General features: G+C 44.4%; 1 protein-coding gene across 1 annotated transcript in view; it reads right to left on the reverse strand.

Annotated features, from left to right (window-relative positions):
- Window positions 1-1,424, reverse strand: part of CALCR (calcitonin receptor) — a 240,080-nt gene extending 238,656 nt beyond the window's left edge. The window contains exon 1 of the mRNA XM_039525170.1: window positions 1,014-1,424. Within this exon, the coding sequence (XP_039381104.1) occupies window positions 1,014-1,021 (8 nt within the window). The 5' untranslated portion in view covers window positions 1,022-1,424. The remainder of the gene's footprint in view (window positions 1-1,013) is intronic.
- Window positions 1,425-21,552: the final 20,128 nt, after the last annotated feature.

Below are 21,552 nucleotides of genomic sequence, written 5' to 3' on the forward strand. Positions count from 1 at the left end.
CCCAAGTTTTTAGCACTTTTGCATCCAGCTACCACTACCTCTGCTTTACACTGATAATCACTTAATTCTCTTCGCCAGCATTTCAAATGGCTTATTTGAAACATTAAATCCAACCGCAGACTGTCAAACACGCTGTAATGTTCAGATTTTACAGTCCAACTCTGTATGGTCACTAGCTTGCAGAACATCCATGTTAACCACCTAACATCACGCAGACTCAAGGTCTTGTCAAAACGACAACTCAGTAGACAGAGATCAGCGCAGCCGAGCCATCCCCGGCACGCTTAGAAATTCATCCCAAAAGTTACAGGGCGCATGGAGAGGCGCGGGATTGTTCCTGTATGCAAGCCCCGGGGCCAGGCAGAGGGGAGTGGGCGAGGGTGTTCACCCAGAGGATCCCCCCGTGTGTGCTGAAGAGCTGTTGTCTGCCAGCCTGTGATAACTAATCTGCAGCAGAGCATGTGGAGCTGACCAAACCTTGCTCACTTGCAACTATCCTGTAACTGACTATGGAGACACTGGATCGGGTTTAAAGCCAAGCAGCCAGCCTGGAGCTGGTCAGTTTCTTTCTCTGGGCTGAACACACACACACACAGGCGCTCTCTGCAGCTATAGTTTCTCCGTTATATGTTTTATTTAAAAAGACTCTCACACACACACTGCACAGGTGCCGGAGCTAGGGGGGTAGGGTGACCAGATGTCCTGATTTTATAGGGACTGTCCTGATAGTTGGGGCCTTTTCTTATATTGGCGCCTGTTACCCCCTACCCGCTGTCCTGATTTTCCACATTTCCATCTGGTCACACCCACCCACTCCCTGGCTTGAAGTGGTTTCCAGAGGGTTTACAGTTTGGTTCAATGGCTCTCAGCACCGCCACTGCATAAACTGTTCAGGCGCCCCTGCCCCCCTGTACTGTACACGGGCGCTACCCTCCGCCTGCAGCCCTCTCCCCGCAGCAGGACCCTATCACAAGGCACCGCGATCGGAGAGAAACAAAGTTCCCGGGACTTACAGTCTCATTCCTCTGAAGCGCTGGCGCCCGCGGCGGGTGCGGGCAGAGCCCCTCGAGCTCCTTCAGTCCTCAGCGGCAGAGGAGCGGGGGGTCATTGCTCGGCGCGGGCCCTTAGATCCCAGGCACAGGGAGCGCCCCTGCCTGCCGCCGCCGCCTCCAGCCGCTGCTCAGCTCGGCATGTCCCCGCGGCGAGCCCTGCGGGAGGCGCGGACCCGATGCAAGGGGAGCAGGCGGGCGGCTCAGCCGAGGCATAGACGGGGACTTGCAGCGGCAGCGGCACCATGCCCGGAGACACGCATGAGGGGCTGCGCCTGGGAACCCAGCGGCCGCCCTCCCTTCGGATCCGGCGCCTCTGCCTACCACCGCCCCCTGCTGCTGCAGCGCCCTGCCCCCGGCTCCTGCCCGCTGGCCACCCGGGCTCGGCAGTGCGTGGGAGAGCAGCTGCCCGAGGGGCCGGTAGGCGGCGGAGGGGCGGCCCCTCCTGGCTCCGCTCCGAGCTGGTCCCCGCCGGTAGGAGACAGGACCGGGCACCGGCGGCTCAGCCCCGGCTTTAAAGAGGCCGCGCTCCGAGCGGCGGTGCAGCGCGGCAGGCTGGAGCGGGAGCGGAGCGAGCCGCGTCACGCGGGGGAGGGGGCTCGGCGGCAGAGGGGCGGGCGCGGGGAAGCGCCTCAGCCCTGGGACCGGGTGCAATCCAAGCCCGGGCTCTGGGTGTGCAGCTGGGGCTGGGTTTCCGCCAGTGGCCCCAGCACCCTGGGCAGGAAGCAGGAGCGGGGTCCCACTGGGGTGGCCAAGGAAAGGGGGTCGGGTCCCAACCGCGGTCCCCTTCCTGCGGACAGACAGCCCGAGGTGTGTGGGATGGGGGGTGAGAAAGGAGGAGCTGCCTGGCACCCCCTCCTCCCCCCAGCGGAGGGCTCTGACTATGTGTGTGTGAGAGAGAGGGAGTCAGCCAAAAAACCCCACCACCCCAGCAGAGGTCCCTCCTGCCACTCTCATCAGAGCCGCGGGGACAGGAGCCCCGGACCACACACAGGGCTCCCTGCCCCCGACTGCGGACAAAGTAGTGGGCTAGGAAGGAAGACGGTCTCAGCCCCACCTGAAGAGACCTTGGGCAGCTGTAATTCAGCCCTGGGGGAGGTCGGATGAGGTATCCTTCTTGGAGCCGATTTGCTAATGGTTGCAAATTCAGTGATTTCCCTCCCCCCCACCCGATAAAATTATTTAATGAACATTTTTCACTTAGTTCTGCGTAGTGATTTCATAGGACGGAGTGCCGAATAGTGAAGGCTCAGCTACATAAGCCAGTAGGTGGGTGGGAGTGAATGCAAAGAAGGTGCCATGTCCCCATTATGTAGAGTGCATGAATAGTTACAAAAATGATATAACCTGCCGCTGTTAGTGGTACTAGGGAATATTCCTATACACCATTCCAGGACATGGAAAATCAATGTTTTGATTTGAAATAAGATCAAATCATTTTTTAAAATCTTATTTTCTCCAACTTCCAAATATCCCAGTGCAGACAGTAGGTAGTATGACCTCCTACCAGCGGGTGGAAGCAAACAAATGCTGGTAACCTGCTACAAAGAGGAGGGGGGCAAGCCGGCTGAGAACGCTAATATGCTTCTGTCTCCCTGCAGATAGAAGCTTCCATCTGACAGAGCTAAAGGACTTTGATGGCTGTTTTTAAATCTACCTTTTGATAACTTTTATATCCCGGGATAGAAAACTTTCCCTAATGAGAGGGAGATACATGGGGAGCAGTGAGCTGGAGTTAAAGCATCAGTTTCTTCAGGATGAAAGTTTTCACTTTTTAAAGTAAATGGTTTCTAGCCCTTGTGGTTTTGAAGATTCACCTTTCAAAGATGAACCAATACAGTGCTGTCTTCATGCGACTGCAAAGAGAAGATCTAGGGTTGCCATCACTGCTCACACCTTCACCAAACAGAAGCAGAGCTAAATTTGGGAAGACTTTCATTAGTTGCAATGCTACCCTTTAGAGCCGCAGGGATTGGCACAGCAGGAATCCTGTCAATTTCACACTGCTGTTGCTCTTAGGAAAGCTATGACAGGAGGCAGTGGCAAGCAATGGAGATATTTATGGCAGAGGAACCCACAAAATAAAACCAGAGGCCAAAGAACGTGTAGACTAGCAAGGCATCGCTTCTCTGCATAATAACTAGAAGGCTGGATAGGAAGAGTAGAGGGTTCTTTCTATCCTCAGTAACCAGGAGGTTCTAGGGAGACAGAAATATTGCCTTCTCTCCTTTCCAGCAGCTAGAGAGGGGTAGGTAGACAACATATTAGTCATAGTTCCTCATGTAGGGTCTGGGCACAGTGCTTTCATAGTAGCTGGGGATTAAGGGCTGGGTTTCTCATCAGGGACATGTGACCTTGTTGGTGGGTCCATATCATTATATTGCATTTTTCAAGGTCTCTTTTTTAATCCTATTTTATCTTTCACTTTTTTCTCATGGAATATTGTACATCTGCTGAAATACATCTGTCATACCATTGTTTGGAAATACCTCTTCCAAGTTTTTCCAAGTAAACTTCTATCCCAGTTAGCCATTAGTTCACACACAGCACAATTCTGCAACTCTTATTCACATTGACTAGCACTTACACATATACACCCCTTGAATTCTAAGGGATGGCGTGCATGAGTAAGTACTACTCAGCAAGAGTAAGGGATGCTGCTGAATCAGGTCCATAACAGAGTTTCATGATTTATTTATTAACTCTTGCACGATAACTAGTTTTATTCACTTTTATTAACAACACTGGGGTCCTGACAATGCACCTTGCCCCCTTGGGCAGACTAGATAACTGAGCCACAGTTGTTTTGTGTTGTTGTCATTGTTTCATTGTTCATGTTGTCATTTGAAGATCTAAAAAGTCAAATCTTAGCTGACAGATTTTGGTGAGTTCCCCCTGTTATCAAGAAAATACAGCTAAAGGAAAATGTTGGTATATATTGTCTTTCTGTAGCTTGTTAGTGAAAGATAAGGTTGTGTTACCAGCTCTACTGTTTTTTACACTATCACAAGATATTTATTTTTGATATTTTGTCTAAAGTTAATTATAACTATTGGAATTTATATAAGGCCAAATCCAGCTGCCAGTGAAAACTATGGGGAAATTTATGTTAACTTCAACAGGAGTTGGATTAGGCCCATAGTGCCTTTCATGTGAAGAATTAAAAGCGCTATATCAAAGTGGGATTAATGCCTTTGTAATATTAGATTTCTATTTTAAAAGTGGCTAGACTGAAAACTCTGGTAATGAAAGGAATAGTTATAGAACAAGCAACAGTAATGCAAGCTTCCTCATACTGCCTGCAAATATGTTTCAGCTCTGACCTGGAGGGAGGGAGCCCTAGGTGTGAGACAGTACTTCAGTCTCAGCCACATTGCCAGTATGGGAGCCATTCAGCCTAGACATCATTAATTGGATGATTTCTTTAAGTTTCACAGCAGAGGTGTACAGGGTTATGAAGAGAGGGTAGTGACCTGATGGGGCAATTCAGGGAGTGCATTCCATGCATAAAGGAATGCAGTATGGAAGAAGGCACAGAGATGCTTGGATGTGAAGCAAATGGACAGACAGACTGGCACTGCTAGTAGAGCACAGAAAAGAAGGGAGGCTACACAATAAGGCCTGGTCTACACTATGAGTTTATCTCGAATTTAGCAGCGTTAAACCGAATTAACCCTGCACCCGTCCACACAACGAAGCCCTTTACTTCGATATAAAGGGCTCTTAATATCGAAATCTGTACTCCTCCCCGATGAGGGGAGTAGCGCTGAAATCGGTATTGCCATTTCGAATTAGGGTTAGTGTGGCCGCAATTCGACGGTATTGGCCTCCAGGAGCTATCCCACAGTGCACCATTGTGACCGCTCTGGACAGCAATCTGAACTGCACTGGCCAGGTAGACAGAAAAAGCCCAGCGAACTTTTGAATTTCATTTCTTGTTTGCCCAGCGTGGAGTGCTGATCAGCACAGGTGACCATGCAGTCCCAGAATCAAAAAAGAGCTCCAGCATGGACCATACGAGAGATACGGAATCTGATCTCTGTATGGGGAGATGAATCTGTTCTATCAGAACTCCGTTCCAAAAGACAAAATGTGAAAATATTTGAAAAAATCTCCAAGGCCATGATGGACAGAGGCCACAACAGGGGCTCAACACAGTGCTGCGTGAAACTTAAGGAGCTGAGACAAGCGTACCAGAAAGCCAAAGAATCAAATGGATGCTCACGGAGGGAGGGGCGACTGATGACTGTAGCTATCCCACAGTTCCCGCACTCTCCAAAAAACATTTGAACTCTGGGCTGAGCTCCCAATGCCTGAAGGGTCAAAAACATTGTCGCGGGTGGTTCAGGGTATATGTTGTCAGCCTCTCCCCCTCCCCGCCCCATGAAAGCAAAAGGGAAAAAATCATTTCTCACCTTTTTTCAATGTCACTGTATGTCTACTGGATGCTGCTGGCAGATGCGGTGCTGCAGCGCTACACAGCAGCATCCCCTTGCCTTGCCTTGCCGACGGCAGATGGTACAGTAGGACTGATATCCGGCATCATCATCCTGTAGGTGCTACTGGCTGGCCTCAGTGAGGTCGGCCGGGGGTGCCTGGGCAAAAATGGGAATGACTCCAGGTCATTCCCTTCTTTAAGTTTTGTCTAATGGAGATTCAGTCCTGCCTGGAATAGCATGGCAGCTGGAGGCTTCTGCCTCAGGCTGCTCTTCCAGTCAGCAGCACCACACGGTCGCGCCTACCCCAGCCTACTCCTTGCTATCAGGGCTCACAATCAGATACTTAGACCTCTACATTTTGCTGCAAATAAAAATATTAAGCTGACGTTTAGAACTGTCCCCCAACATACATATCCTGGGACATTTTGTATTTTACCAGTGTCAACCAAAGGCCCACACACAAATGGAGATTCAGTCCTGCCTGTGCTTCTATCCTAGTGCTTGTCACAGATTCCTATTTTCAGCTATAGGCTGAGCAAGTGCAGAATGGTGGTTCACTCTACTTCACTGTAAGCCAATCGCCCTCCCCTCCCCCATTTGATCTCTGCTTGCAATAACGTCAGTGTTGTTTCTTATTCATGCATTCTTTATTACTTCATCACACAAATGAGGGGATAACTGCCAAGGTAGCCCAGGAGGGGTGGGGGAGGAGAAAAGCAATGGGTGGGATTGTTGTAGGGGCACCCCCAAGAATGGCATGCAGCTCATCATTTCTGCGGGATGTCTGGGGTTCTGACCCAAAGTGGCCATTTGCCTCTCTGGTTCTTTAGTAGGCTTGCCTGATATTCTAGGCAGGACTGACTCTAAATTAAAAAAATAAAAATAAATAATTGGAGATATACCTATCTCCTAGAACTAGAAGGGACCTTGAAAGGTCATTGAGTACAGACCCTGGCCTTCACTAGCAGGACCAAGTACTGATTTTTGCCCCAGATCCTGAAGTGGCCCCCTCAAGGATTCAGCTCCCAACCCTGGGTTTAGCAGGCCAATGCTCAAACCACTGAGCTATCCCTCTCTCACAAGCTGTGACACAACTTAAAGAAGAGAATGACCTGGGGAGTCATTCTCATTTTTGTCCAGGCTCCCTTGACCGACCTCACTGAGGCCAGCCAGGAGCACCCATGACAGCAGCAGATGGTACAGTATGACTGGTAACCATCATTGCCAACTTACAAAGCAGCAGACAGTACAGTAGGGCTGGTAACCATCTTTGCTAATTTGCAAAAGGCAAGGGGACGCTGCTGTGTAGCGCTGCAGTACCGCAGCTGTCAGCAGCATCCAGTAGACATACGGTGACAGTGAAAAAAGGCTGAACGGGCTCCATGGCTGCCATGCTATGGCGTCTGTCCGGGAAATCCAGGGAAAAGGGTGCAAAATGATTGTCTGCCGTTGCTTTCACGGAGGGAAGATCGACTGACGACATTTACCCATAACCACCTGTGACAAATTTTTGGCTCCATCAGGCATTGGGATTTCAACCCAGAATTCCAATGGGTGGGGAAAACTGCAGGAACTATGGGATGGCTACCCACAGTGCAAGGCTCTGGAAGTCGACACTAGCAACATGGACGCACACTGCCGAATTAATGTGCTTAGTGTGGCTGTGTGCACTTGACTTTATACAATCTGTTTCCAAAAATCGATTTCTATAAAATCAGAATAATCCTGTAGTGTAGACATACCCTAAAAGGCAAATGTAGAGAAGCAAGTGCAGACAGGCAGAGTGGTGAAGAGAAAAAAGCTTAAACTTGATACAATGAAACAGGGAGAGCTAGTGGAAGGATTTAAAGAGAGGGGTGATGTGATCAGAGAGATGTACAAAGAAGATCTTAGGAGCACCATTTTGTATGGACCAAATGGACATGAGATAAATAGAGAAGCTGAGAGGAAGAAGTTAGAATAAGGAGCATGGAAGATAGTGAGGGCCAGGACAAATACTGTGGCTGCCTGGACAAAAAGAAAAGGGTGAATTGCTTAAAAATGCTATGGAAAAAGAAATAGTGTAACCTGGATATGCAGGGTAAAATCAATTACTAACCTTATCTGGATTTGAAGCAGCAACCTAGTCTTGAAAGTCTCTGCATTTCATTACTAATCCTAGGAGTCATCAAGTCTCCCAAGAAGCTTGTGTTTTGTTTTAAGTTTTCCCATTTCAAACTTCATGGATTAATTTGATGCTACCCCCTTCTTTAGAAATGGAAAATGCAAGGCTTACGTGGTCATCCAACGTCAACTATTTCATTAGAATGATGCACAGATTGTCTCATATAATGATAGATATATTTCAATCAGTTTCTTAATGTAGTACTAACATGGGTAATTACATTCTCCTTACCTAAATTCCCTCTACAGTTTTAATTGAATACAATATTCATTCTTCATTTCATATCTAGGAATTTGCTAGTGGATCCCAACAGAGGTTTGTGGTGAGGGTGTCTAAGCAGAAAGAGAAAAATGGTTCTCATAGATAAATACCTTGTTTAAAGACAAATATCTTTGATACCGTAAATAGGAAATTGGAAATGGAAATGATTAAAAATATGAAAATTAATTGCTTTATGTTTTCAAAGGATACACAGTAAATAAATGCGTTCCCTAGGGTGAATTTCCCTGTTATGACTATTCATGCTTTATTAATTTTTCCATATAAATTAGAATACTTTATCATTTCATAAACAGCTATATATTTTTAATTGGAAAAGCACTAGGTAATTAAAAATATTGGTGGCAAAAATACAATATGCTTCCCTTGTTCCTTACAAGGGGAGGAAAGGGAAGGCAGACAAGATAATGAAAATCCAAGCAATGGGGAAAGTTTTCAAACAGATATATTCTGATTCATTCAGGCTTAGTAGGTATTTTCCAGCTATGCTGCAGAAGCCCACTCTAAGCCTATGTGTGGGTGTGAATGAATTCTAGACAGAAATCTAACCAGGCATCCAAAAAAAAAAAGTTGAGCTGTTCAGCAGAACCAAATACATGAGCATTTGCTAGAAATTACTTAATTCATATAGGTATATTTTATAAATCATTAAGAATAATATACTACACATATCATATTTAGAAACTATGCCAAGAGCATGTTGAAATTTAGAAAGACCTCTGGCAGGTACATTCCATAAACTAAATATACTTGTGAGGTCACATTAACATAAGCTCTGTGTTAATTCAGTTTATAATGTATTTCTAATGTGGGAAAGTTAGAGTTCCCTGGACTCCAAAACCAATGCAATAGTCTATGCTGGCACCTAAAGACATTGGCATAATTTTGTATGGGTGAAATTTGGTCCTGTATAGAGATCCAGCTTAAGGCTTGAGCACAATTTAAATCTCATTTAAACCATCAAAATATAGTTTAGGTGAGATGTAAGTGGTGCATTGGCTTTGTACTGACTCTCAGAGGAAGGATGAATTTCAGCTAAAATCTTTAATTTCAATAACTTAGATAATACTGTATCTGCTATATGCTAGATTCACAAGGGGGATTTAGGTATCTAATTGCCCCATGAGTTGCCTATGACTAACATTAGCCACCAGTGGCATTCACAAAACCATTGCTTAGCTGCTACCTAACCCTGTAGGTGTCTACAGTCCCTAGGTGCCTAAATTTCCATAGGTAAAGTCCCCTAGGCATCTCAGTTTCTGCTGCTGGGCATATGCAAAATCACCTAAGGGCTTATCTACAGAGAGCAGCAAAGTACACTATGGGGGTGTGATTTAGAAAGTGCATTAATGTGTTGCACACTAACTGGTCCATGTAAATCCTGATGGCATGAACTAAAAGCTCCCTAGTGCCCTTTGGCTTTTAGTTCATGTCGGAAGGGTCTACATGGACCAGTTTGTGTGCAACACATTTATGCACTTTAGAAATCACACCCCCATAGTGCACATTGCTGCTCCATGTAGACAAGACGTAAGTCTTGACACTGACTTAACCCTGGCAGGATTCACAAACTAGGCATTTCCCTGCCATCCCCCAGCAGGGCCTGATCTAGTAAAGATGATCTTGGCACACCTAACCCACACAGAAGACAGCAAGGAAGAGGAAGTAGTGCTCCCTCTCACACTCAATAGCCCAGTGATAACAATACTTATCTAGGAGGTGGGAGATCTGGATTAAAATCCCTCCGTTACCTGATTCAGAACAAGGACTTGAACTGACCTGGTCATAGGAGAGTATTCATACACTGTGTATGGAATACTTATGTAGTCATTGGGCCAATGAGAATGACTTTACACCTCATTGATTAGGGCAGTCATGTGACAGGCCTGGGTTCAAGTCTCTGCTCTGAATCCGACAGAGAAGGGACTTCAACCCAGGTCTCCGACCTACTAGGTGAGTGCCTAATCACTAGGCTATTGTGTATGGGGGTCAGGGGCAGCACCTTCTCCTCAGTTTTTCTTGAGAAAGGGCTGACCTGGTTTAGGCACCTAACTCCAATCCAAGATTCACAGCTGAGAATCCTGAGTGCAGATAGGTGCTTCCCTCCAGTCCAGAGTTAGGCACCTAACTCCCTTTGAGAGGTGGGGCTTAGGCCACACTCTTTGCCTTGGCATTTTCTACTGGCTAGCTTAGGAGTCCCTCTGCTCAGTGTGCTGGCTTCCGTAAATCCCATTTTTAGGAACTCAGCTCTCCCCAGACATTGTACAGGAAGTCTGAGCTAACTCAAGGTTGGGAATTCCACTAGGTGGTAGGGTCTAAAGTCCCTTTCGTGGGCCTAGCCCCATGTGTCCATGTTATCATTGAGAAATTATGTACTGGTTTTATAAATAAGAGTGTTGTCATCATCATTATCATGTTCCTATTATGCCTCTGGTGTTTAGGGCAGTGACGAAGCTCCTCCACTCCTGTCTGTTTCTGGCAAGTCTTTCAGTGGTTCCCCAGCTGTGCCCCAGGTTTTTCAGCTCGGCTTCCACAGCTCTTTGCCATGTTGTTTTCAGACGACCTCATTTTCACTTGCCTTCAGGTGTCCATCTTATTGCTACTCTGGTGATGGAATCAGTTTCCATCCAAAGTACATGGCCAATCCATCTCCAACTCCTCCTGGCAATGATGATGCTCAGATCCTCTTGGCTGCACTGTGTCAATAGATCTTGGTTTGAGATTGTTCTGGGCCAAAAGATACAGAGGATTTTTCTGAGGCAGGTTGTATGGAATGAAGATAGTTTGGACATGTCATACTTTCTCATTCCCCAGCATTCTGCACTATAAAGTAGTGTTGAAAGTACACAGCTCTGATAAATCTTGAGTTTGGTTTTGGTGTTGTATTTTGATGATTTCCAGACTGTATTTAAGCTCCTGAAGATGTTCCTGGCTTTATTGATTTTGTTCTGGATGTCGTGGCTTGTTCCACCATCCTGGCTGATGGTGCTGCCCAAGTATGTGAATGTTTCTACATTGGTGAGAAGATAATCCTCTATACGTACTGGTGATGGTGAAGCAATATTAAAGGTCATGATATTTATCTTATTGTGGTTGATTTTCAGTCCAATTTGCTAGTTGAATGCGTTGAGTCGAGTTGTTTTTTCTTGTATATGGTGTTGGGTATGTGATAGGAGAGCGACATCATCTGTGAAGTCCAGGTCTCCAAGGGATGAGAAGAGTGTCCATTTAATGCCTCTTGACATGTCTTCTGTTGTATGCCGCATTACCCAGTCGATGGCAATATTGAAGAGGATTGCAGACATGACACACCCCTGATGTGCTCCTGTTCTGACTTCAGAACTGAGCTCACTGTGATCAACACTGCATGTACAGTTGAAATAGAAGCTTTTGATTACGTTGATTGTACCATATGCCCGTAAAATGTACCATAGGCTGGTCCTTTGAATGCTATCAAAAGCCTTCTCAAAGTCTATGAAATTTATGTAGAGTTGCCGTTGCCATTCTAAGCACTGTTCTATTATGTTTCGTAGAGTGAAGATCTGGTCTGTGCATCCACGCCCTTTACGAAAACCAGCTTGCTCTTTTTTGAGAATGCTATCAACTTCTTCTGATATACGCCGGACTATGATATTAAACAATACTTTGCTTGGCACCGATAAAAGTGTGATACCACACCAGTTATTACAATCACTGTGAGTTCCTTTCTTTGGTATCTCCACTATAACACCATTGGTCCACACATAATACATCATCACAATAATATAGTAATGCAGAAAAGCTGGAAAAGGTTTTAGCAGCCTTTATTCAAGAGCACTGATTTGTTATTGTTATCCCAAATGCACTTTAGAAATCAATGTGAATGGTTTGTAATTACTTTCCCTTTTCAGTGTAATTGTTTTTTAACTAGGTCATTGGTAGATACTGTTAATTGTATTATGCAGGTACTAATATTATCTTTCTTTGAACTTTTGGCTGAGGTGGACTTTGAGATAATCCACTTCAGTTGTTATTAAATTGGTAACTGCCTCTTTGACTGCATGTTAATATTGCTAATGAAGATGGGTCTGAGTCACAAAGCTTGTGTCTGGATTGGAACTTCAGTGAAGGTCAGAGGTGTTCTCATTTGGGCCAACTATGTCATTCGGAGCTGGAGGTTCTGAATTTCCTGGTAACTTGGGGTATTCAGATTGTGGGTTATGGGTCTATCTATAATAACTGAGGTGAACCTTTTGCTAAACAAGAATTAAACTAGAAGTAATCCTGTGTTTACTTTGCCTTGCTTTTTTCATCTTAAGTATGACTGCAGGTGATTTTTTCTATATTTCAGCTCTCTTTTTTATATTTGACTCTTTTTCAGTATTGACAGGAAGTGTGGTCTAGTGGATCTAATTTCTATTCCCAGGTCTGCAACTGATCACCTGTGTGACTTCAGGCAGATCACTTCACCTCCCTATGCCTTTGATGCCCCTCCAATCCTTTGTCTTGACTATTTTGACTCTAAACTCTGTGGTACAGGGACTGTAACTTATTATGCATATGTACAGCACCTAACACAATGGGGTGCTGATCTCAGCTGGGGTCTGTAGGCACTACCATAATAAAACCACATCACTCCTGGGAGCAAAGTGATTAGGATTAGGGAATCTGCTATGATTTTTGTATTTAACCTTTTTGTGGGGAGTAAGTTTCCTCCTGGCTGCATATTATTTCTTTTGGTCCATAAACATGCATAGCATTTTAAAGAGAACAAAAATGTCCTTGTCCCAAAGAGTTTATAATCTAAAATGAGATGACAAGAAACATGAGGCATCATGTGGAATGTGGACAAACACTGGATGAGATAAGGGAAAAAGAGGATGAGCACTGCAGAAGAAAGATACATTTTAAGATGTACCACTCCCGCAGTAATATATTATTTTCCTTCCACCTCACTCAAGCATACACACACACACGTACACTTTATTCCAATAACATTACTGACACAATATCTTTTCCCCTTGTTTTCCGATAACAGCTGCCCATTTAAATCTCACCAGCCAAACTGTTAACATGAACCAAATGTTGTCATCAGGGCCAGATATTCAGCTAGGGCTGAAGAGCGCAGAGCAAAAGTCACAAGGGAGATGTTTGTATGATGATGACTTAAAACTCTCCTTTGCACTCCCCTGATAATGGTGCTTCTCTTGGTATGGCCATCCCAGCTGGGCATCTGAGGGGCAACCAACCATGTCACATTTCTCCAGCCACACCTCTTTTTGCCTGCTACAGTTCTGTGGGTCTGAAAAATCACATTTACACAAGGTTGAGCCTCCTTCTGCTATTTAAGGGCTGCAATGCAGAGAAGCATCTGGCCCCACATCTTCCAGATTTTAAGATATCACTGGAGCTGCCAGTGGAAACACATTTACTCTAACATTCTTCCTATTCCCATTGTGTATAAGTGTTCCATGGCTTGGAGCCCCTATCCACTCCCCAGTACTTCTTTCCATGTTAAGCTCTTTGTTGTTAATCAAGTCTTATAAATACATTAGTATTATACTTTTGAACATTTTTCCCCCAAATCAAATTGGACATAGAAGGGATACAGAATTGCTACTCTGGTAACAATTCTTTTTAGCTATAGCCATGTATTGAGTAGCAAGCACACTGGAAACTTCCCATCCCAACGCAGCTCTGCCAGTGCATTTCAGTCTTGGGCTGCAACATCCTTTCTATTCAAGTGCTGGATTTTCTCTGAGCAGAGGGTGCCAAATATGTTGAATGCTTTCAGATACCAGCAAGTTTAATGACATTTTTACTTAAAGGAAAACTCCACCTTTTTTGCTTAGTCCAGCAAATTGAAATTTGAGAAAAGTAAGAAGTACTTATTGTGAAATGGATTTTAAAGTACGTTTTTAAAATGAAAAGCATTTCTCAGTTTGTTGCTTGTCATGGCCATGTTGCATTAAAAAAAAGTGGCATGTTTGTTGATATTAGGCGAATAGGAAGTAGAACCCCATGTAAGAAACAGTAAACCAGATTGTGTCCTGCCTTTCAGGGCTTTAACAAAGACCATATTTTCAAAATGGTTATAACGTGCCTTTACATTTACACCTGCAATTTTACACCTGCATAGAGAATTTCAGTTTTGTTCAGAGAGCCAGTGCAAAGGCTATGTACTACTTAAGCCCTACTACTTCAGCCGTATTTTGAGGGCATAGTATTTTGTGCTGTTCCCTCAGCACAGGGATGGATTCCAGCCACATCATTTTGGATGAGCAGAAGCTAATATTTGTGTAATTGTGAAAATCAAATGGAAATCCTGACCTGGCATGCAGGGAGACTTCATATGATCCATGAAGCTGCACTGAATACTGCCTGCTTTCATCTCCTTGCAGGCTCAGGGACTATTTTTCCACATCTTTTGCACATCCCCAATGTTGATTTCAGCTTGTGACAAACACTGTGAGTGATAGCTATTAAATAATTTTAAATAATAAATAAAATATTAAACCAAAATATAAAGAGCTTGGAAATGAGTTTATAATGTATTATTTATGGCTTCCATACTTTATTGTTGTTGCTATTTGCATAGCCCTGCAAGAGCATCTGATGCTAAGTGGTACATAGGATGTGTCAAAGGAAGCCCACACGGTGGGTATCACATTTATGTCACATTACGGCAACAGGTCTGTGACTTGCAATAAACTGAAACTTGACACTTTAAATTCATTTTATTTTAAAATGTATGCCATAAATCATTGATGACATTCTTCTTACTTTGTTGAATTTACAGATTACAGAGCAAAGCAAAATGAGAGGTTTTCTTTTAAAATGGGCGAGTCTGGTCTTTTTGCTGAAATGCTTATCAGGATGGATTTCTTTACAAGATGGGATTCAGAAGGCAGACACATTTGGAAGTCTGGACTAAAGACATAATGTATATGATTTATCTGTTTCTTTTGTAATAGCTATTATCAAGCTGCATGAGCCCAAAGAGATATTTGTGCCTGAAGGAATGCCACTGTATAAATATGCAAGTTATATTGAATTTTATTGTGCTACTGTAAAACCTTATTTACTTCAAATGATGATACCATACAAAAATCAGAATATTGGCAAAACTCTATATTCTAGGACATCGTTTTGGGAGGAGGAGTGGAAGAAATGTACTCTTTCATGGACTGCACTAGGTAATGTTTTCTGGTCAGGGAGGATATCTTTTGGACCATCATCACCATGAGTGTATTTCTGTGGCTGGCAGGAAGCTTGCAGGGAAAATGATATGTCCAATAATAATACTTTAACCTTCAGTCCAACGGACTGAAATAAAAATTCTCAAACTACAATGCTGTAACTGTCTGAGCCACTGAGCACCGGTAGCTCCCTGAGACATCTAGTGGGTCTTGTGGGACTTCAGAACTTCTGAAAATCAGACTACTTTTTCAGGGCCAGCCTTAGGGAAAATAGCACCCTGGGCGAACTTGTATTTTGCCTCTCCTAGCCCCCCACTGCCTCCCTTGGCTTCCCATCGCCCTGGCCCCACTGCATCCCCCGCCCCATTGATCTGAGATCCTTCTACAGCCTCACACCCCTGACCTGTCCTGCTCCTTGTGTCTTGATCACAGCACACATACCCCTGACCATGATGCCCACACATAAGGCCAGCCCCGACTTTTATTTAGCTGTCTAAAAATAGATATTGGGGCCTAACTGAAAATTTTGACCAAAGGCATAATAATTTCTGCTATTCCTATCTTTCCATATGCTACTGAATAGAGGAAGAAAGTGAGGAGAGTGGAAAAATTAAGCAGGATATTCTGGGGCACAAGAGTGTATTTGATATTATCCCATCGAGTAGATGGACAATAAAATGGATTGGAAAATCTTATAACAATAGGACATGCCTTATCAAACATTTGGTGAGCTGGTGAAAACACAGAACCATAACTGATTTGCTGACTTGAGTGTGCAGAGATTCTACATTACTACAACTATTACTACTAATAGATGATGAGCCAGGATGCAAAGTTGGACCAAACAACATCCTGGGTGGGATAGGGCGTAGGAGGGGAGAATTTCCATGAGCACAGGGGCCTGACCCAAAGATCACCAAGACAGTGGCAGACTTACTATTAATTTCAAAGCTCTTTGAAATACATTAAAGGTTTCCGTGTGCATATTTTAGAGTGTGTGTGTGTGTGTGTGTGTGTGTACAATGTAAGAACAGCACAGTTGTAAATTGATCTCTGCCAGAGCTAAGATGTTGGCATAATGTCAAGAGTGGGGATAGTGAGTGATTTTCATATTTTACAAAATATTGTTGTTTTAATAGTACATATTCCATAACTGATGAGTTTGGCCCAACTTAGTCAAGAGCGATGAATGAAAATAAAATATGTAACTTTTTTCTTAAAACATTGGAATTTATAGATTGTCCTAACTATGTTAACTGTCAATTAAATGTGTACAGTCAATATCCAATCCTGATCCTTATGAAGTTAAATGTTAGTTTGGACATGGACTTCAGTTGGAACAGAATCAAGCCAATAGTCATTATTTTGTTGCTTCATCACCCTGAGATGTAATCATACAGAAGACTTACAACAAGAATTACTTATTTCCAGTATTCCTAACAGAAAAAAAATGATTACCAAGTATGACTTGCTGCATGGAATTTGGCTGTTTGAGTTCAATGGCAGGGCATTTCATACCAGCTCTGTATTTGTGCACAATTATTACCCAAGTACATGACTGTGCTTGCATAAAAGCTCTATGAAGTAGACCAGTTTCAGATAAAAGAAGGACCCACTTCAGGGCTTTTCTTTTCTTTGCACAATTGAATGTCCAGCTGCAGATTGCTCTTCTTTGTCCATTTACAGTACATTTCTCCCTTTGTTCTGTGCTTTTCCCTCACTTTCTTCTCTTTGATGAAAGTATGTTACATGTTCAAAATTCCTTTTGAAACAGCAAAGGAAAAGCCTGGACAATTTTAGTGGTATTCTTAGAGAATGTGTTTTTTACAAACTAAACTATGTGATATATTTTTAAAAGCCAGTGTATTGGCATTTTACTTTGCATTGCTATTCTAACAGCTAGATAAGAGTTTAGTTTTGCATTTCTCACTCAAGGTGTATCAGTGCACCGTAGGTGCTGGAACTATGGATTCGGGGCATGCTGCTTAGGGTGGCCAGACAGCAAATGTGAAAAATCGGGATGGGGGTGGGGGGGGTAATAGGAACTAATATAAGAAAAAGACCCCAAAATTGGGACAGTCCCTATAAAATCGGGACATCTGGTCACCCTAATGCTGCTGCATCCCCTAGCTTGAAGTGGTTTCCATTACATATAGGGTTTACAGTTTGATTCATTGGCTTTCAGCACCCCCACTATAAAAATTGTTCCAGCGCCCCTGCAGTGCACTTTGCCACAGTAGGTAGGAAGTTATAGGTGGAGCTGACAATCCTTAAAATTGCCCTGACGCTTCCCATTATAAGACCCTATTTTCAGTTGCATATAACTTTGCCAACATTAAACTTTGGGGGATTTTTCCATGCCAGGTGTCTGTCTCAGGATGAATTTTTTGGAAGGTTTAGTTATTGAATTGAGTAGGCTTTGGAGCAGGGACTTGCTATTTGGCAGGATTTCTGCCCTGGTGTCAGGGACATGCTAAGTTTGGATAAAGCTCAGTTCTCAAGTGCTCTGTCAAGGCTTGTTAGCGTTAGGGAGCTAAATTCTCCAAATATTGCATCTGGACTGAGCATGCTCCATGCCCTTCACAGCTTGTATGTGCTAACTAGACCACACATGCTCTGAATAAGCAAGCTAACTATATCCCAGGCTGCAAGGACTGAGAAGGATTGTCCCTAGAGTTGCTGGTCCTGGATGCCGAGGGCCACTGATGTCTCTTCTGCCAGACATCAGAACTAAGGCCTGGTCTACACTACGCATTTAAACCGGTTTAAGGAGTGTAAAACCGATTTAAAGCCACACCCGTCCACACTAAGAGGCCCTTTCTATCGATATAAAGGGCTCTTTACATCAATTTCTGTACTCCTCCCTAACGAGAGGAGTAGCGCTAGTATCGGAATTACCATATCGGATTAGGGTTAGTGTGGCCGCAGATCGATGGTATTGGCCTCCGGGTGGTATCCCACAGTGCACCACTGACCGCTCTGGACAGCAATCTGAACTCGGATGCAGTGGCCAGGTAGACAGGAAAAGCCCCACGAACTTTTGATATTTCCTGTTTGCCCAGCGTGGAGCTCCGATCAGCACGTGTGGCGATGCAGTTAAAAATAAAAATAAAAAAAGAGCTCCAGCATGGACCATGCGGATGTGATCGCTGTAAGGGCAGGCAAATGTGTTCTATCAGTGCTCCGTTACAGAAGACGAAATTCAAAATCATTTTTAAAAATTCTCCACACAGACGCCATAGCAGGGACTCAGTGCACTGCTGCGTGACAAGTGTAACGGAAAGCCAAAGAATCAAATGGATGCTCATGGAGGGATGGAGCGTGGACTGGAGGACTCAAGCAATCCCACAGTTCCTGCAGTCTCCGAAAAGCATTTGCATTCCTGGCTGAGCTCCAAATGCTTCTAGGGTCAAACACAGTGTCCGTGGTGGTTCAGGGCATAGCTCAGCAATTTACGCCCCCCCACCCACCCACCCCCAGAAGTGAAAGGGAAAACAATCCTCTCTTGACTTTTTTACGTGTCACCCTATCTTTACTGAATGCTGCAGATAGACGCGATGCTGCAGCACTCAACACCAACATCCTCCTTCCCCCCCCCCCGCCATGGGTGGCTGATGGTGCAATATGGCTGATATCTATCGTCATCATCAGCCTTTTGGCACATGGGGCAGTGCAAAAGGACTGGTAACCATGCTGACTAGCATCCAGTGAGGTCGACCATGGGTGCCTGTGTAAAAAAATCTTGATTTTTTATGGTAGATGGTGCAATATGGCTGGTAACCATCTTCATCATAGTAACAGGAGGCTGAGCTCCATCAGCCCCCACCCTTCATGTGTAAAGAAAAGATTCAATTGTCCCTGGACTAGCAGCGGGACGCTGGGCTCCTCTCCCCCACACTGCTTAATGTCCTGTCTGGACTATCATAGCAGCTGGAGGCTGCCTTCCTCTCATTTCTCACTAACAAGTCACTGTGTCTTATTCCTGCATTCTTTATTACTTCATCACACAAGTGGGGGGACACTGCTACAGTAGCCCAGGAAGGCTGGGGGAGAACGGAATCAACAGGTGGGGTTGTTGCAGGAGGACCCCCTGTGAATAGCATACAGCTCATAATTTCTGCTGGATCTGACACAGATCAGCTGTGCTCTCTGGTTCTATGATACACTGGTTCTCTAGTACACTTGCCCCATATTGCTTGTCTGCCGTTGCTTTCCCAGAGGAAGGAGTGACTGACGACATTTACCCAGAACCACCTGCGACAATGATTTTTGCCCCATCAGGCACTGGGATCTCAACCCGGAAATTCTAAGGGGCGGGGGAGGCTGCGGAAACTATGGGATAGCTACGGAATAGCTACCCACAGTGCAACGCTCCAGAAATCGACGCTAGCCTCGGACCATGGACGCACACCACCGATTTAATGTGTTTAGTGTGGCCGCGCGCACTCGTTTTTATACAATATGTTTTGCTAAACCGGTTTATGTAAATTCGGAATAATCCCGTAGTGTAGACGTACCCAAAGAGTAGGAAGACTGTCTTTTCTGAACTTCCAATGCTCCCCCTTCTGACACACGGGCAGCATGGAGGAAAGGAGGGAAGAACTTGACTGAAATGCAGAGGAGTGAAAAAAGAGGCATGGGAATAACAGGGGGAGAGTGGATTGCAGGAACCACAGAGCTGGGGGGAACAGAGCAGGAGGGTGACAGGAGACAGGGGGAGGATAGGAGGAAAGGGGACAGAAGCCCAGGGGTATGGTGGACAAAAACAAAGGAATACAGAGACTGACTGTGGGTTCCAGGAAGAACGGTAGCAGGAACCACTAAAACACATTCCCTTACTGGAACTTAACGCAATAGTCATGAGTTATTGCATTTCTCTGCTGTCAGCAAATAGCTATGAAACCCACTCGCCCTGATTGGTCAAAATAAAAAATGACAGCCTACTACTGTTACCAGTTATTCCTTTTAGTGAATAGAGTGATAGAGGTTTGTGCTGTGGATCTAAAGGTCTGAGCCTTGCTGGTAAATCAAGTTGGGGGTCAAAATAGTTCCACGTTATGTAATTTCTGTTTTATTTAGTTTTGTTTTAGTTTTTTAAACTTTGGAAATTACCTTAAAAATGACATTAAAAGAATATGATTTTGGTTTTAAAGTCAAGCATTCCAAAGTTAGGCAATGCTAGAATTAGTGTTGCCGCTGCAACATAAGTTCAGACCTCTTGTGCATATGCCTTATCAGACAGTCTTTAATGACATAATCACATATTATTTTTCCATAGGACCCCCCCCACCTCATCCAGTGAATAGGTTATTCAATATTACTTTTTATTCTCCACATTCATTGTGTGGCCCCAGCATTAGTCTTTCCTTGCCTCTGCCACAGAGGGCTTTAATTTGCAGCCTTAGCATTCTTTTCACATATAGTTTAAAAATATAAGATATAATCAGGGCCGGCTCCAGACCCCAGCGTGCCAAGCGTGCGCTTGGGGCGGCGTGCCACGGGAGGGCGGCAGGCGGCTCCGGTGGACCTCCCACAGACATGCCTGCGGAGGGTCCGCTGGTTCCGCGGCTCCCGTGGAGCATCCGCAGGCGTGCCTGCGGGAGGTCCACCGGAGCCGCGGGACCAGCAGACCCTCCGCAGGCACGTAGGCAGGAGGTCCACCGGAGCCGCGGGACCAGCGACCGCCAGAGTGCCCCCCGCGGCGTGCCGCAATTCCTAGAGCTGCCCCTGGATATAATGTTGCTTTCTTTTCTTTCTTAGGCCCTTGAGGGCCAACTCCAACTTTAAATAACAACGTTGCTTAAATCATACTCAGATTTATTCAATTAATTTAGTGTTTTAAGAAAAAATGGATGAATATTCTCTACTTAGTTGTCTAGCTTATAGAGTTGTGGATATGTGTGAATATATATGTATTTTGCACATTTTTTTCAAAATAAATATTCTTAATTTTCTTCCATCCTTCAGCAGATCTAAAAATACATCCATTAATTTGACTGTAGCTTTGACTTAGGGATGTGTTTGGGGAGGGGAAAAAGAGTGAATATATTTGGTGGAATTAACAAGAATATTTTTGCATTATTTCTACATTCTGTCAGTTGTTTTTGAATGAAGTACTGTTGCTGGAGGACTAAGTGGAGGACTACTGTTGTGGAGGACTATGTTCCATAATGGGCTGTTTTTCTGCAGTGTTTACTGTATAGAAGACTGAAATCGTGGAGGGGGATAAGATTGAGGAAATTAAACTTCCAGACAAACATTCTAAATGTTTTTCTAAGTATAATTTTATGCCCTCATTATCTCTCTGTAGTTGTAATCTGATTCTTGTCTGAAAGTCACGTCTGCTCACTCCACTGTTAAACTCCCCACAGGTGCTCTGGAATTCTGTGAAGCTTCTCTGGGATCAGAAAGAAAGAGAGAGAGCACTAGGAAATCAGGAGGAC

The sequence above is a fragment of the Mauremys reevesii genome, linkage group 2 (assembly GCF_016161935.1).
Source record: "Mauremys reevesii isolate NIE-2019 linkage group 2, ASM1616193v1, whole genome shotgun sequence".
Classification (NCBI taxonomy): Eukaryota; Metazoa; Chordata; order Testudines; family Geoemydidae; genus Mauremys; species Mauremys reevesii.